Source organism: Misgurnus anguillicaudatus, chromosome 19, assembly GCF_027580225.2.
Source record: "Misgurnus anguillicaudatus chromosome 19, ASM2758022v2, whole genome shotgun sequence".
NCBI lineage: Eukaryota > Metazoa > Chordata > Actinopteri > Cypriniformes > Cobitidae > Misgurnus > Misgurnus anguillicaudatus.
Genome location: NC_073355.2, coordinates 29,354,331 through 29,369,680, shown reverse-complemented (window position 1 = coordinate 29,369,680; position 15,350 = coordinate 29,354,331). Strand labels below are relative to the sequence as shown.

The window sequence follows — 15,350 nt, the reverse complement described above, 5'->3', positions numbered from 1 at the left end:
ACACTACACAGGGAATAATATGGATTTTTTATCCATATCTATAAAAAATTTCAAACACTTTCTATGACCTGTATCTATGTATGTATATTTTCAAAAACTTCCCAGAATTTTTTCCCACAGATTCACAAACTTTCAAGGATCCGTGGGAACCCCGTTTATACTTGTGCGTCGTCTTGCAAACACACGCGCACACCGCTGGTAGGCAATATTGACTTCCATAGTTTATTCCATAAAATATTTAGGAAGTATTGTGATAAATGATGAAGAAAATATTTTGATAAATGATGGTAAGCACACAGTTGATGGTACCCATTAATTTCATCATATTTTTTTATTCCTACTATGGAAGTCTATGGTCACTATCTGCTGTCTGTTTACCATAATTTCTCAAAATATCTTCTTTTGTGTTCATCAGAAAAAAGAAATTCATACAGCTTTAAAACAACACGAGGATGAGTAAATGATGACAGAATTTTCATTTTAAAGTGAACTATCCCTTTAAATATCTTCATATATGCATTTGTTTTTCACATAAAGCTGTTGAATCTATTAGGAAGACTTTGAAAACTGTCTTTTATAATAGTCTGACTTTTCTATAGCATGAAGTAACAACCACGAGTAACGCATAGTATCGAATTTGGATCGGCCAAGTTAGTCCGATACCCAATCCAGCCAATAAGGTCCGGATCGTCCCGATACTGATCCCAAATATTGGATCGGCCCATCCCTACTAATAATACAATCTATTAATACCCAAAAGCTTAGCTGCTAGCAACATCGAAACAATGGGTTTGATTCTCAGGAAACACACAGACTGAAAAAATGTATATCTGGACTGCGCGATGCAAATTGATTTTGATAAAGGTCTGCTAAATGAATGCGTGTTAATGGAAGCATATGGTGATCTACAGGACTTGAATACAGAGTCAATACTCCTGAGTCTAAATCACTACACCACAGCACTGAGATTAAATTGCTGAAGGTCACCAAGTTGCTGCATTGTGTCACTTTAAACTTGCATAAAATAGTGTTTCTGTAGCCCACTTGATAAATGATTGCATTGGCAATGCAAATAGCATCAAATCCAGGAATCACACATAAAAAATATAGCTTGAATGCACTTTCAATAACTCTCAATCCTGTCATATCATCAGTGTTGCCATCTCTTGTGGAAAAAAATGACCTTTAGGGACTTTACTGCTTAAACACAGTGGAAATGGCCTTCCAGAAGATGAATCATAACTGTGAGTTTATGGCTTCTTGCATGCGTACAAGTGAAGGTGCCAAAAAGCGGATGTACTCACCGAACCTTTTTGGGCACTCTGTTCCGTCTGCAAGGAGAACACAGACAGATCTCCGTTCAGAACGACATCGGCCAGGGAGTTGACCAGTGGCCGGTAATGGATAATCAGGAACACCTAGAGACAGTGAGGCACCATAACTTATCAGTTTATTCAAAATTCGACACCACTGAGAGAGTTCACACTACAAGTCTTAACAAAACACTGAGTCGAAGCCATGTACACATTTCTGTACCTGTGACAGCAGGTAGAGTGACACCTGAGGGTTAATCTTGCGCTCTTCTGACTGAAAAATAAAGATTGGGACTGTGATAATGCAAGATGGTGCATCTTGGACAGTTTGCACTAGATAGATACAGTGGAAATAATGATATGTCACTAAATATACATGCTATTGTAATATAATAATGTTTATAGTATAGCAAATGAAGAGTTTCTTTGCAAAACGAGATAACCACCGTTTTTTAAATTGTTCAGAAATCTCGTTTTTTGGTTGTGCATTCCAATAATTTCAATGCAACTGCAGTTGGTTTGTTTTGATTTAAACCTTCATAACTTAAAAAATACAGCTAAATAGCACCATAAAACAAAATAATAACATGACAACATAATAATAAACATGTTTTGACAAAAATGTATTTATCTCATTTTGCAACGAAACTCTTCAAATATAGTTTTCTATATCATAGACATATACAGTGAGGAAAATAAGTATTTAAACACCCTGCTATTTTGCAAGTTCTCCCACTTAGAAATCATGGAGGAGTCTGAAATTGTCATCGTATGTGCATGTCCACTGTGGCTCTGTAAGAAAAAAATTTGGTACAGTAGCCTTTGTTTCCTGTAGTTTTTCACCAGGTTTGCACACACACTGCATGAGGGATTTTGGCCCACTCCTCCACACAGATCTTCTCTAGATCAGTCAGGTTTCTGGCCTGTTGCTGAGAAATACGGAGTTTGAGCTCCCTCCAAAGATTCTCTATTGGGTTTATGTCTAGAGAACCTATGCTTCTTACAGAGCCACTCCTTTGTTATCCTGGCTGTGTGCTTCGGGTCATTATCATGTTGGAAGACCCAGCCTCGACCCATCTTCAATGCTCTAACTGAAGGAAGGAGGTTTTTCCCCAAAATCTCACAATACATGGCCCCGGTCATCCTCTCCTTAAAGGCGGAGTCCATGATGTTTGAAACCCAATGTTGATATTTGAAATCACCTAAACAAACACGCCCCTACCCCAATAGAATCTGGACCTTCTGTTGATAGACCCGCCCCACACATACGCAACCCGGCATTTGATTTGATTGGCTATTAGTGTGTTTTGGTAGTCGGCCCGTCTTCTTTTCCAAACCGTTTTTCAAACATCGTGGACTCCGCCTTTAATACAGTGCAGACGCCCTGTCCCATGTGCAGAAAAACACCCCCAAAGCATGATGCTACCACCCCCATGCTTCACAGTAGGGATGTTCTTGGGATGGTACTCATCATTCTTCTTCCTCCAAACACGTTTAGTGGAATTATGACCAAAAAGTTATATTTTGATCTCATGTGACCACATGACTTTCTCAAATGGTCATTGGCAAACTTAAGACGGGACTGGACATGTGCTGGTTTAAGCAGGGGAACCTTCTGTGCCATGCATGATTTCAAACCAGGAAGTCTTACCAACAGTAACCTTGGAAACGGTGGTCCCAGCTCTTATTCAGGTCATTGACCAGCTCCTCCCGTGTAGTTCTGGGCTGATTACTCACCTTTCTTAGGATCATTGAGGTGATCTTGCATGGAGCCCCAGTCCGAGGGAGATTGATAGTCATGTTTAGCTTCTTCCATTTTCTAATGATTGCAGTGGACCTTTTTTCACCAAGCTGCTTGGCAATTTCCCCGTTGCCCTTTCCAGCCTTGTGGAGGTGTTCCATTTTGTCTTTGGACAGCTATTTGGTCTAGGCCATGTTAGTAGATGGATTCTTACTGATTGTATGGGGTGGACAGGTGTCTTTATGCAGCTAATGACCTCAAACAGATGCATCTAATTTAGGATACTAAATGGAGTGGAGGTGGACATTTTAAAGGCAGACTAACAGGTTTTTGAGGGTCAGAATTGTAGCTGATAGACTGGTGTTCAAATACTTATTTGCAGCTGTATCATACAAATAAATAGTTAAAAAACATATATTGTGATTTCTAGATTTTTTTAGATTATGTCTCTCACAGTGGACATGCACCTACGATGACAATTTAAGACCCCTCCATGATTTCTAAGTGGGAGAACTTGCAAAACAGCAGGGTTCAAATACTTATTTTCCTCACTGTATATATCCATTTTACATGTTTGCTGTAACATTTAAGCAAATATGATAATAAAGCAAATTTGGCATGCTTTCCGAGGGGAGGGCTCCAAGCTCATATTTTATGCTTACATGGAGTACTCCCCTTTCCATAATATAGAGAGTAAGGCGATGAGGTGGAGGACGGATGCTGCAAAAACTGTCACATGACATAGGTGTGAGGTGGCTATATATAGAACGTCTTTGTGCCGATTGGTCGGATTACATGAACATGCACCTACCGAACTTAGTTAAATAAACTTCATAAAATAGTACTGTATAACTGAGTCTATACGTCATACGTAAAAAAAATCTACGTTTTAAACGTGTAGTGTGGAGCGTACCAACGGCTGAGACTCACCTGTTCTTGGCTGACTAAAGAGTACACATACAGGGGCAGGAAGAGACGGTTGAGCAGGTGGTCGGTCAGCACATCATTGAGAAACTCACAGTTGATGATGAGGATGTCATTTAGATAGTGAAGATGGTCCAAGTGCTCAGCAACCAAGTCGCTCAGTTTTCCTCTATTCGTATGTCTGATGTAAACAGAGGGAGTTAAAAATCACCTGAGTTGATAATTAGGCTATGTTGTGTATCATCAAAACTCAATTGCCCTATTAGCCTAATGCAAATCATCAATTCTGGTCTATGGCAGCACCTAGTGGTGTTGAGATGAATTGCACATAAAATATTAAATTCTATTAAGTCAATCGTCATCCTTTCTAACAAGTGTCTTTTAAATGTTCATACTCTTTATCGGTCTGCACACACTTGTCCAGCTCAATGACGTGGCTGCCTATAAACCAGACCAAGTTGGAGAAATAGGGCACGGCTGTTTTGTCCCGGATGTAATGCAGCATGTGCTGGTTGTCCACTATAAGGCAAGAAGAAAGTTGCAAGTTACTTGACCGCAGGCAGAGGGATTGGAAAACAGACAGACTTAGGTGTAGTAATAACTTAATGAAACCGCAGCAGACACAGTGACGCCCAACAGTCTTTATAAAACCACGAGAGGCAGCTGGTCAGATGTTAAGAGTGTTAAATGATGCTTCCTAAGCAACATGAACCACTACAGAAGCAGGAGCTAGACTATATTTAATCCTATATGATAAACAAGTTTTATACTTTGCATTACCCAATGACAAAAATATCTGTGTGCATTGCAAAAAACAATATAATATGAATGGCACCTTCTGATGCAAAGACTGGTGTTAGAAAGCTAGGGTGCTGTGGGTGGTGGCCACCAAAAATACATCAAACAATAATTAACTTAAATCACAATATGCACCTTTAAGTGACAGTACAAAATATGTAAATATTCAATTTTTATCTGTGAGTGATTTGTATAAATTTGCACACATACATTGTGTTCACAACATAACCAAAGTGAACATGCAATATAAGTGGCACAAGAAAATAAAAAAACAGTAAAGTTCTGAATTTAAACAACTTACATGAAACTGGAATAAGGCACACAGGATTCACCATAGAGGGAGAGGGGAAGAACAGACAAAGGGTTAACAGGATGAAAGGATTTACCTAGTTGAGCTCTGGCCTTAAAGGCCTAGAGATGTAACAATTACACCACCTAGTGGCTAAACTAAACTTGCACAAAAGCTTTTAAGAAACAGCCCCACAATAGTGATAACTACCCATGAGACCCAGAAGCCAGTCACATTAAACTGCCAGGGCATGCTAAAACTACAAAGGCAATACAGACAAATTACTTTGACAATTAGTGTCTTTATTTGCAATTCATTCAATCCACAAACCAGTAGAATTAAGCATGCAATCTGCCATAAGAACTACTGTATACCAAACCGTAATTCATTTGGTTAACTTTGAAAACATTTAAAATTGAAAACATTGCATTGGATACAAAAATATCATCACAAGTTGATTTATTTGTGCATTTACTATAAAGATAGTAATTTCTAGAGAAAGACATTGTTGTACTATCTAGTTGTCAAACATAACCTTTGCATTATTCACAGTTACTATTTTAGAATGCATGTGTGAATTTAAGTGCAACTAACTTGTTTAAAGGTCATTTTTAGTGGATGTTTATAAAGTCGGTTAAAAGCAACTGCTAAAAACGGCTAAGAAATATGTGAAAAAGTTATTGTGAGAAACAGACTTTGATATTTTGTTATCCAAAGCAATCACACTCATGTTTTATTTGCAACCTAATGTGGAAAGTGGGCCACTGTATATATTTTTTAAGGGTCAATGCTGATTATTAAAGATCAAAAAGACACATAATCAATGTTTCATGTTTAAATAACATTAATATTAATAACAAGAACATAAAAAGTGCCAGATTCGTGACTCCCAACAAATCAGATGGGCGGTGGCCAGACATCGCACTAGGCCACAAAGTAGTGAGTTCCAACTTCCAAAAGAGGTACAGTATTTAAAAATCTAATTATGTTATTGATACATAGATTTTAGTGCTGCCTCACGATTAGTCTCGACTAATGATTTGCAGAACAAAAGCCCCTGTTTAAATAATATACACTCACCCAAAGAATTATTAGGAACACCTGTTCAATTTCTCATTAATGCAATTATCTAATCAACCAATCACATGGCAGTTGCTTAAATGCATTTAGGGGTGTGGTCCTGGTCAACACAATCTCTTGAACTCCAAACTGAATGTCAGAATGGGAAAGAAAGGTGACTTAAGCAATTTTGAGTGTGGCATGGTTGTTGGTGCCAGACGGCCGATCTGAGTATTTCACAATCTGCACACACAACCATTTCTAGGGTTTACAAAAATGTTGTGAAAAGGGAAAACATCCAGTATGCAGCAGACCTGTGGGTGAAAATGCCTTGTTGATGCTAGAGGTCAGAGGAGAATGAGCCGACTGATTCAAGCTGATAGAAGAGCAACTTTGACTAAAATAACCACTCGTTAAAACCGGGGTATGCAGCAAAGCATTTGTGAAGCCACAATACGCACAACCTTAAGACGGATGGGCTACAACAGCAGAAGACCCCAACGGGTACCACTTATCTTCACTACAAATAGGAAAAAGAGGCTACAATTTGCACAAGCTCACCAAAATTGGACAGTTGAAGACTGGAAAAATGTTGCCTGGTCTGAGTCTGGATTTCTGTTGAGAAATTCAGATGGTAAAGTCAGAATTTGGTGTAAACAGAATGAGAACATGGATCCATCATGTCTTGTTACCACTGTGCAGGCTGGTGGTGTAATGGTGTGGGGGATGTTTTCTTGGCACACTTTAGGCCTCTTAGTGCCAATTGGGCATCGTTTAAATGTCACGGCCTACCTGAGCATTGTTTCCGACCATGTCCATCCCTTTATGACCACCATGTACCCATCCTCTGATGGCTACTTCCAGCAGGATAATGCAGCATGTCACAAAGCTCAAATTATTTCAAATTGGTTTCTTGAACATGACAATGAGTTCACTGTACTAAAATGGCCCCCACAGTCACCAGATCTCAACCCAATAGAGCATCTTTGGGATGTGGTGGAACGGGAGCTTCATGCCCTGGATGTGCTTACCACAAATCTCCATCAACTGTAAGATGCTATCTTATCAATATGTGGCAACATTTCTAAAGAATGCTTTCAGCACATTGTTAAATCAATGCCACTTAAAATTAAGGCAGTTCTAAAGGCAAAAGGGGGTCAAACACAGTATCAGTATGGTGTTCCTAATAATCCCTTAGGTGAGTGTACACACACGCGCATGTATATAATTAAGAAACATTTGCATACACATTTGCATACACATATTATATAAATATTTTTTTCTTAAAATTACACATGTATGCATATGTATTTATATATACAGAATTATTATACACACGTAAAGTCACTGTGCGCATGCTCCTCTGGCGCTAGGCATTCTGGGTGATGTAGTTAATGTAGTTTTAAGCTAGATTTTCCACATTTGTTGGTGTTGTAGGCTTCCTTTCATCATCATTATTATTATTATTATTATTATATTATTTGAATAATTTACATGATATATTTGAGTAGTATATTGTCATTATTTAAATAATGTAAATGATTGATTTATTGCCATTATTTGAATGATTTATTGCCATTATTTGAATGATTAATTGCCATTACTTAAACAATTTATTGTCATTATTAAAAAATTATATTGTCATTTATTACTATTTGTTTTTGTATTTTAGGTTTATGACCTGTGGTCCCTTGATTTAAATAAAATTAAGGACAATCACGAGTTATGAAATTGTGTGCTTCCTGGTGAGCCTTTTCAGAGGGCTAAATGATGAAAAGTCCGAACAGTACACATACATATATCATGTAAACAAAAACTTTTATTCTGTAAACGATTAGTCGTGACTATGCCGAGTTCAGACTGCACCATTTTAGCCTTCTTTTTTTTTTATTTTGGCTACAAATGAGCGCACATCCAGTTTGTATGGCAAGCTTCTTGCCGGGTACCATTTTTAATAATAATCCGCAGTGTCATGTGAAAACTCATGCAGTCTGAACTCGGCATAATCGTGAGGCAGCACTTATCGGTTTTAAAAAATGACAGATACCGAGAACTCAGCCAGATCTCACAAAAACTCGTTTGTATTTAATAAATTGACCATGAATTCATATAAAGTAAAATGTAAAAAATCCTAAAATAATGCAACCCCACCCCCCACCCGAACATCACAGGGGCAAAAGGAATTAGTATAAAAATGTGCAAATGTGGTCGTACGAATTAATACGAATAAGCCACCACATACAAAATATGTACAAATTGTCATAAGATAGTGCTGGATAACCATAAAGTGCTTAATATTGGTGCCGATAATCAGTCAACCCCTTCCACTGCATGCACATTAGGACAACATTGAACCAACAAACTCTACTGTAATTCTACTGGGACTAATAGATAGGCTAAAAGACGACCACAATTCAAGAGCAAGCGTCAAGCAGATAGGAGATATTAGGAAATAGTGAGATATTAGGAATAGTTATTCCAGAAAGGAAAAAGAATTAATATACAGTATAAGCTCAAGCCACAGAACAGCTTTATAAAACATATCACCAGAAGCCCTTCACCTTTTCCCTAAATGAAAATGCATGTGAGCATACACAAGTGAAACCCAGCGTCCATCTGTCCATGTGTGTACAGTCAGCAGGCTGCACTGATCACTAAATGCAAATGCGTGTTACTCACAGATGGCGAAGAGTAGCGCCAGCATGCCCATGCATCAGTGGCACGACAGAGCGAAAGACAGCAGAGAGAAGATTCGCCCGGCCGCAGCGGTGAAGAGTCAGGTATCTACTTACCTTTGTACACATTGAGTGTGATCGTCCTGACCGCGATCCTGACCATGCTCTCTGGGTGGTTGAAAAACTTAATGGCCTCCGTATACAGGGCAAAATCATTAGTGTGCTGAAAGCATGGGAAACAGAGAGCAAGGCCGTCAACTTGGAGGATTAGCTCAGAGAGAGGAGAGCTGCAACTAGTGGCATTAACCCCTTCAAATCCATTTGGATGGACATCACATGCTGTTTTGTTTAAGACAATAAAATTTGCAATAATACCATATATTCTACTCTTAAGATATTTTATGTACTACATATTAAAAATTCTACAATTTTCTGGTATTTCTTTTCATGTAAAGGAGTTTTAATGTAACATTGTAAAAAAGTGCAAAAAAAAAAAATTGTGGTTATAACTTATAACATTAATAATACTTGGTCACCGATTGGTCTCTAATCAACCAATCACAATAAAGACATTATCGCTAACTTTATCTAAGATAGCTTCATACATCATATCTTACACACAAATACGCAGGCATGTCTCTACATATATCAGTCCCTCCAGAAAAACGCAATTATGTGATTGCATGATTCAACGCGAAGTCCGCATATTTATGTGGGAGCCCCTTTTTTTTTAAATACGCCTCACTTTCACAGCATTAATTGCATTTTTCTGTGCGCAAAATATGCGAGGCTTGCATATTTTCATAATCCCCGCATTTTCGTAGGAAAAATCACATATATCTTAGCATAAAGTTGAAAAATGTTGTACTTACTTCACACAAGCGCAGCCATGTCCCCTGTTGCCATGGGAATGTTATGAAGTGATGTGATTATGTGACTGAAAAGCTGCTAACTTTTTTTGCAAGTTCCCGCAATTTCATCGCATAAATATCCCACATATTCCATCGCATTTTTTAAGAAAACGTGCCGCAAGATCAAGGATTTTTGCCCGAAACAATCACAAAAAAAAAGTTTTTCTGGAAAGACTGATATATAAACAACTGTATGTTCATGAACTTGTCCCTGTTATTTTTAACATCACTTAGTGATATTATTCAGCAGTTAAAGAGAATTGCCATCAAACATGGTTAAAGTTAGGAATGATTGTTGTATTTAGTTTACACGCAAAAAATGTTTTTAGATTTTTACAAGATGCAATAGCGTGCCGCATGTATGACGGTTATTTGTAGGAAAACCTGTAAGTTAGCGAGATGCTGTTTCCCTCGCAGAAAGGCTATTTTTTCCCCCCAAAGACTTTTGGATTATCGCGAAAAATAACCTCAGTTTTTAGGAAATGTTTATGACATTTACAGGTTTTGTCCAACAATCTTCACAGAACAACACAACTTTAATTAATAATTAAATATTAAAAGTCAAAACTCTGCTTTTTATATTTCTAGTAAACACATTTACACTTCAAAACATATACATTTTTGATTTATCTGTGAAGATTAACTTGTTGCACAAAACGTATAAGTGTCTTTAAAGGTGCAAAAGAGGATGTTTGTTTTATACATTTTTGAAATATTACTTGAAACTGTCTTTACTAAATGATAAAAGACTATTTATTAGGTGCACTGAAAGTACAAACATTAATATATGTCATCTGTGCACAAGGTAGGGCCTTAAAAACATCAGCCAATCGTTAACGTGATCATCGCATAAACGATTGGCCCTCTGGCTTGTCAATCACTGCCATTACGTAACTGTAACTTTACACAGGCAATGCATGCACATGGCGCATGAAACTCTGTTATTAGTTTCGGTTTATTTCATTGTCGCTTCTGCTTTCCCCCTCGAATTTGCACCATGGAAGAGAAGAAACCCGAAAGAGGACGCATAAGAAAGACTTTTATTTGAAGTCACTGAGAAGTGGAGAAAATTGTCAGAAGAACGTAATCTAACCAGAGTCGTTTTTGCAGAAACATTTCAAAGCTGGAGAGCAACAAAGATGTGTCTAGACAGACGCGCAAAAAATATTCTGGACAGGTAACAGTGATTATTCTTTCTTTGTGGAATATTTATTGTTGTACTGTTATTCAGGTATATCGACGTTGTTCTTGTACTGTAGTTGTAAGGCAGTGACCAGTCTGCTACATGCTAGTTGAATTATCATATCATTTCACATAAAGAATCCACTGACGTGACACAGCATATGCCGGTGGTAAACAAACACTCGTGTTTCAATACTCGTGCAAAAGTTTTGGGAGGCGTTCCCTAGAAATGAACTGTGAAGGAGGGGGGCTGTTCTTTCACTTGCACTTATTTCAAAAACTCAGTAACAGTCTTTGGATTCTCAGTCGGCGAAAACATCCTCTTTTCCGCCTTTAACTTTTGTTAAAACACAGATCTTACTTTTTCCGATAATCCAAAAAACTACAGAAAAAAATTAATGGGCTTTTGCGAGGGAACCAGCGTCCCGCCAACTCCCGGATTGTCCCACAAAATACGCCATCCCTGCGGCACTCTGTTGTTACTCTCAAACCTACATTTGGCCATACGTCTGTCTCGTGTATTGACCTCAGTCATTATTTTATTTGAAATGATGCCTGCATTAAATAATATTTAAATAATATCAGATGGGCTTAAACAGGTGCCAGTTTTTTTTATATTTTTCTGCAAAAAACCTGCACTGGTTCACATAACACTGTAAAAAAGTGCACTTTAGCCATCTTTAATTTAACATTAATAAAATGCATACCATCAGTGTGCATATATAAATTGCAGCATCAGATCTCTCATAAAGCAAATCCTTCCATCCAGGCCCTCTCTATTCCTGACACCAATGACAAAAAACCATCAAAGGTGCCAAGGAATAAAGAACACAAGGCAGTGAAAGTACAACCATTTACAGTACACCAATAACTTCCCCCTATACAAAGAAGCCCTGAAAGATTTTGCTCATGCCCTTTTCCTGTAAATTCTCGTAAAATGAGTTATAAACTCACAGTTGGATTGCATATGTCCAAAACGAAAGAACCATAATTGCTCAAAGTACTGGGTTGCATGAACAGGAAATACAGATTTACAAAGTCACCGTGAGGTGTCAGCTCTTCCTGTAAATGCACTAAAGTCTATCACACACAGAATGTGAAGCCCGCCAAAACCAAAAGCCCCCTCTTAGTTATCAGTATATCAAACAGTCATTTCAAAATTGACAGTTGCCCCGGGAAATGTGTCTTACCTCATTGTAGAAGAAGTGAACTGTGTGATTGTTGAGTTTCAGAGACAAAGTCTTCAAAAAGGAAATATAGTAGGCCATAATTTCCTCATCGGAAAAGTCAAATTTATGCACAATGATGGAATTGACATGATTATTGGAAAGCAAGTAATAAAGAGAAAAAGTGAAAACAAATAAACATTAAGGATATAAATACACACGTTTTCTTCTAAACCTGCATATCTTTTGAAAATGTACTCACAAAGAGACGTCTCATGGCTTATGTTCTCAAAAAGGATGTTAAGAGTTTGCAAAAGCTGGACGCACACATAACGCCCGGATTTCTGCCGTAGTATGTTGAGAAAAAATGCAAACATGTTCTTCTCTAAAAAGAAGCTAGAAAAAGAGTGGATTGTTTTTTTTTGTCATAAATACCATATATATGATGTGAATTAATACGAGTGCATTAATCGTCCAATCACATTAGTGCTACAACAAGAACTTACTCAAACACAGAGCTGTCATTCTGATCACCCCAGATAAGAATCTCAGTAATGGATCGAATGGTTTCTACCAACAAGTTCCTGTTATGATCAGTCACAGTTGTGTTCTTTGTCAAAACATGGTACATGTACCTAGAAATAAAATAAAACCAGATTAGTAAACATGTAAATACATTTTAAGTATCACAATTTAAAGGCACACAGATTTACATTTAGAGTTTAACACACATCAGATCAGTTGAAGTGTACTTCCCACAACTAACATTCTGTAGTATAATTTAGAAAATACTATTTAGTATTTCTAAAGAATTATTAGTATACAGAAGAACATTGTACCGTATAATATACTACAGCATTCTGTAATATTTACTATAAAGACGTGATACTCTAAAAAACTGTAGTATACTTTACTATTTACCACGGTAACTTACGGTATATAGGATTTTTAAATCAGATTGCTATGAAGTATAACGCTACTGCAGTATTTTTAGGGTTTTAATAAAGTGACTATTTATTACATTTAAACCCAAATAAGGATCTAACCCAGCGTAACCTGACTTACGTTAACACTGAGAGCTTCCTACGTATGCATTAACCTAACTTAGTTATTCAGCATAACACCGCACATAAACAAACTCCGACATGTTTCAACAGCCTAAAGCAAAATTTATTTCCTAAGTGATTTTACACTGACAATGACAAACACTGGCTAATTTACGGGCACAAAATGAACCTGCACGAGCAGAGCAGGCTAACGTATTAGCTGCAGCAAACTTACTTTAAATGGTCCAACGAGTGAATGTTCTTGGACTTCGCCTGTCCTCCGACCCAGCTCCTTGAACGGCCAAACATTTTTGTGTGTGCGTGTGTGTAATTATATAGCAATATTTAGGTTGTTAACTAAATAAGCCAGGCGAATGAATCCATATCCGCCGCAGAGAAGGCCCAGAAACCTCACATGAAAACATACCTGACCTAGCGTTCATGACAGCCCACAAACCCGCAGATGTACGAAAATATGGGATATGTAGTTCAGTAAAGACATTTATGTAATCGACTTGAATTACAGCGTCAGACTACAATAAACTCAATTTCCCAGAATTCCACGCGGACGCAGCCGTTTTGGGGGCGTCATCAGAAAGCGACATTTGTTTTTGTTTTTCACGCGTTGTAAGTCTTCGCAGAGCTTCCAGATGGCTCATTAAGGTTTTGATTTTGGGCCATCACCGGTCTTTAAAATGACCCAGTGTTTGTTTGCCGTAATACCAGGCGGCTGCTAAAACATCGGGTGTTTAATAAAACAGACGGATATTGGAATATGAATGTTTCAACCAACTAACCGTCAAAAGTTCATACAAGACAAAGAATCGGAAGGAGGAGTGGGCTTTACGTCTGTTGTTCAACGACTCGGGCTGTTTAGGACATCACAGTAAGCTCTTAATGGACATTGCCACGGTTTTCCTATTGTTTCATTTTAGACTTTATTTAAAGTCTTTAAATCGTAGCATTAAAGGAGAGCGCTGTAAAACTGCACCGTCAGCTTGTGGAAATGCATACAGCAGCTACAGTGACAGATGCCTACGATTTCTGACTTTTGAACATGTGGTTGATACATAAGCTTTTATCAAATCATTAACTTTTGGAAAACATACTTTACCTGTGTTGTAAAACCATTATAAACAGTGTCTGATGTTAGGGCAGATGTTATGTGCACTGTTATGAATGCATGCACACACACACACACTGATCTGTCTCGTGTAAACTCAATGCTTTATTCACTCATAGCCTGCTCTGCAATGTGTTGGTTTCTATGACACAGTCGGTTTACTCTCAGTTCGATTTAGTGGAGTCATTCATCACCGAGCTTCCATATATGTTTTATCTCGGCCTGTTTTTTGTGAATGTTTTAATTCTCTACTATGCATTTTTAATGGAATACATAGTCCTTAATGTAGGGATAGTATTCCTGCCGGAGGATATGGACCAGGCGCTGGTGGATTTAGGGGTCCTGTCTGATCCAGCCTCGATTCCCTACGACACGGACATTGAACTGGATGTGTTTGAGGGATATTTGGAATAAACAACCTGTGCAGAACATGACTGGCACTCCCAACCAAAGCTTTTGTGGGGTAGGAGGAGAATATCGGGATCATATTTCATTTGGTTGCTCAGGAACCGCTGACAAAGAGAAACTCTGCGAAGTTATGAAGAATCAGTGGTCAACTTATAAAAGATTCACTATTATGAATAAGTAAGTAATGTTCAAGAACTCAGTTTTTATGTCATGATTCACATTCAGAAATAACATAATATGGGTTATGTCTCCACAGGCTGTCCAGGTTCAAAGGACTGACCTACTACCAAGCTGCTTGGAATATTTATTTGGAACAGATAAGCTGAATGAGCTGGGTGGGGTTTCTATGAAGCAGCCAAGTCTGCGTCTCTTGAGATCAAGTTCAGGTTCCACCCACTTCTGTGAATATAAATAGTACATTAGCCTATTTATTTTTAGTTTGGGAATCAGTACTCAAACTGGATTCTGTGTACACCCTGCAAGGAGTTTGTCATGTAACTATGTTTAGGAGCACTCATATTCAGTTATGTTTGTTTTAATACAACTTAAATAAGCAATACAAACAGGGTGAAATAGGACTGCTCTTATGAACCTCATCTTTGTAAGAACCTGAAAATGGAATTTGATTGAAGTTATGCACAGGATATATATATTTAATAAATGAATCATTTGACTTTCTTTACTCATTCTGTGTCACAACCGCAGCTGAAAATTT

At 37.8% G+C, this 15,350-nt stretch overlaps 2 protein-coding genes across 7 annotated transcripts in view; one reads left to right on the top strand and one right to left on the bottom strand.

The window, feature by feature from the left end:
* clec16a (C-type lectin domain containing 16A) overlaps positions 1–13,562 on the bottom strand; it is a 114,588-nt gene extending 101,026 nt beyond the window's left edge. For 2 of the 6 annotated variants that reach the window (XM_073857376.1, XM_073857380.1), the window contains exons 1-9: positions 13,340–13,559; positions 12,565–12,693; positions 12,328–12,454; positions 12,083–12,238; positions 8,917–9,022; positions 4,374–4,497; positions 3,985–4,159; positions 1,537–1,587; positions 1,305–1,418 (exon numbers count right to left, since the gene is read on the bottom strand). In XM_073857376.1, coding sequence (XP_073713477.1) covers positions 1,305–1,418; positions 1,537–1,587; positions 3,985–4,159; positions 4,374–4,497; positions 8,917–9,022; positions 12,083–12,238; positions 12,328–12,454; positions 12,565–12,693; positions 13,340–13,413 — 1,056 coding nt within the window. In that variant the 5' untranslated portion in view covers positions 13,414–13,559. Of the gene's footprint in view, positions 1–1,304; positions 1,419–1,536; positions 1,588–3,984; positions 4,160–4,373; positions 4,498–5,077; positions 5,411–8,916; positions 9,023–12,082; positions 12,239–12,327; positions 12,455–12,564; positions 12,694–13,339 lie in introns of those variants that run through there. The other 4 variants (XM_073857378.1, XM_073857377.1, XM_073857375.1 and 1 more) reach the window with 4 other exon arrangements.
* Positions 13,563–13,692: 130 nt separating this feature from the next.
* On the top strand, positions 13,693–15,308 carry dexi (Dexi homolog (mouse)). Its single transcript, XM_055194188.2, has 2 exons — positions 13,693–14,812; positions 14,892–15,308. The coding sequence occupies exon 1, from the start codon at positions 14,372–14,374 to the stop codon at positions 14,639–14,641; it is 270 nt and encodes an 89-aa protein (XP_055050163.2). The 5' UTR covers positions 13,693–14,371; the 3' UTR covers positions 14,642–14,812; positions 14,892–15,308.
* The last annotated feature ends 42 nt before the right edge of the window (positions 15,309–15,350 follow it).

Coding starts and splice junctions, on each gene's coding strand:
- dexi (XM_055194188.2), top strand. CDS start 14,372: ATGACACAGTCGGTTTACTCTCAGTTCGATTTAGTGGAGTCATTCATC.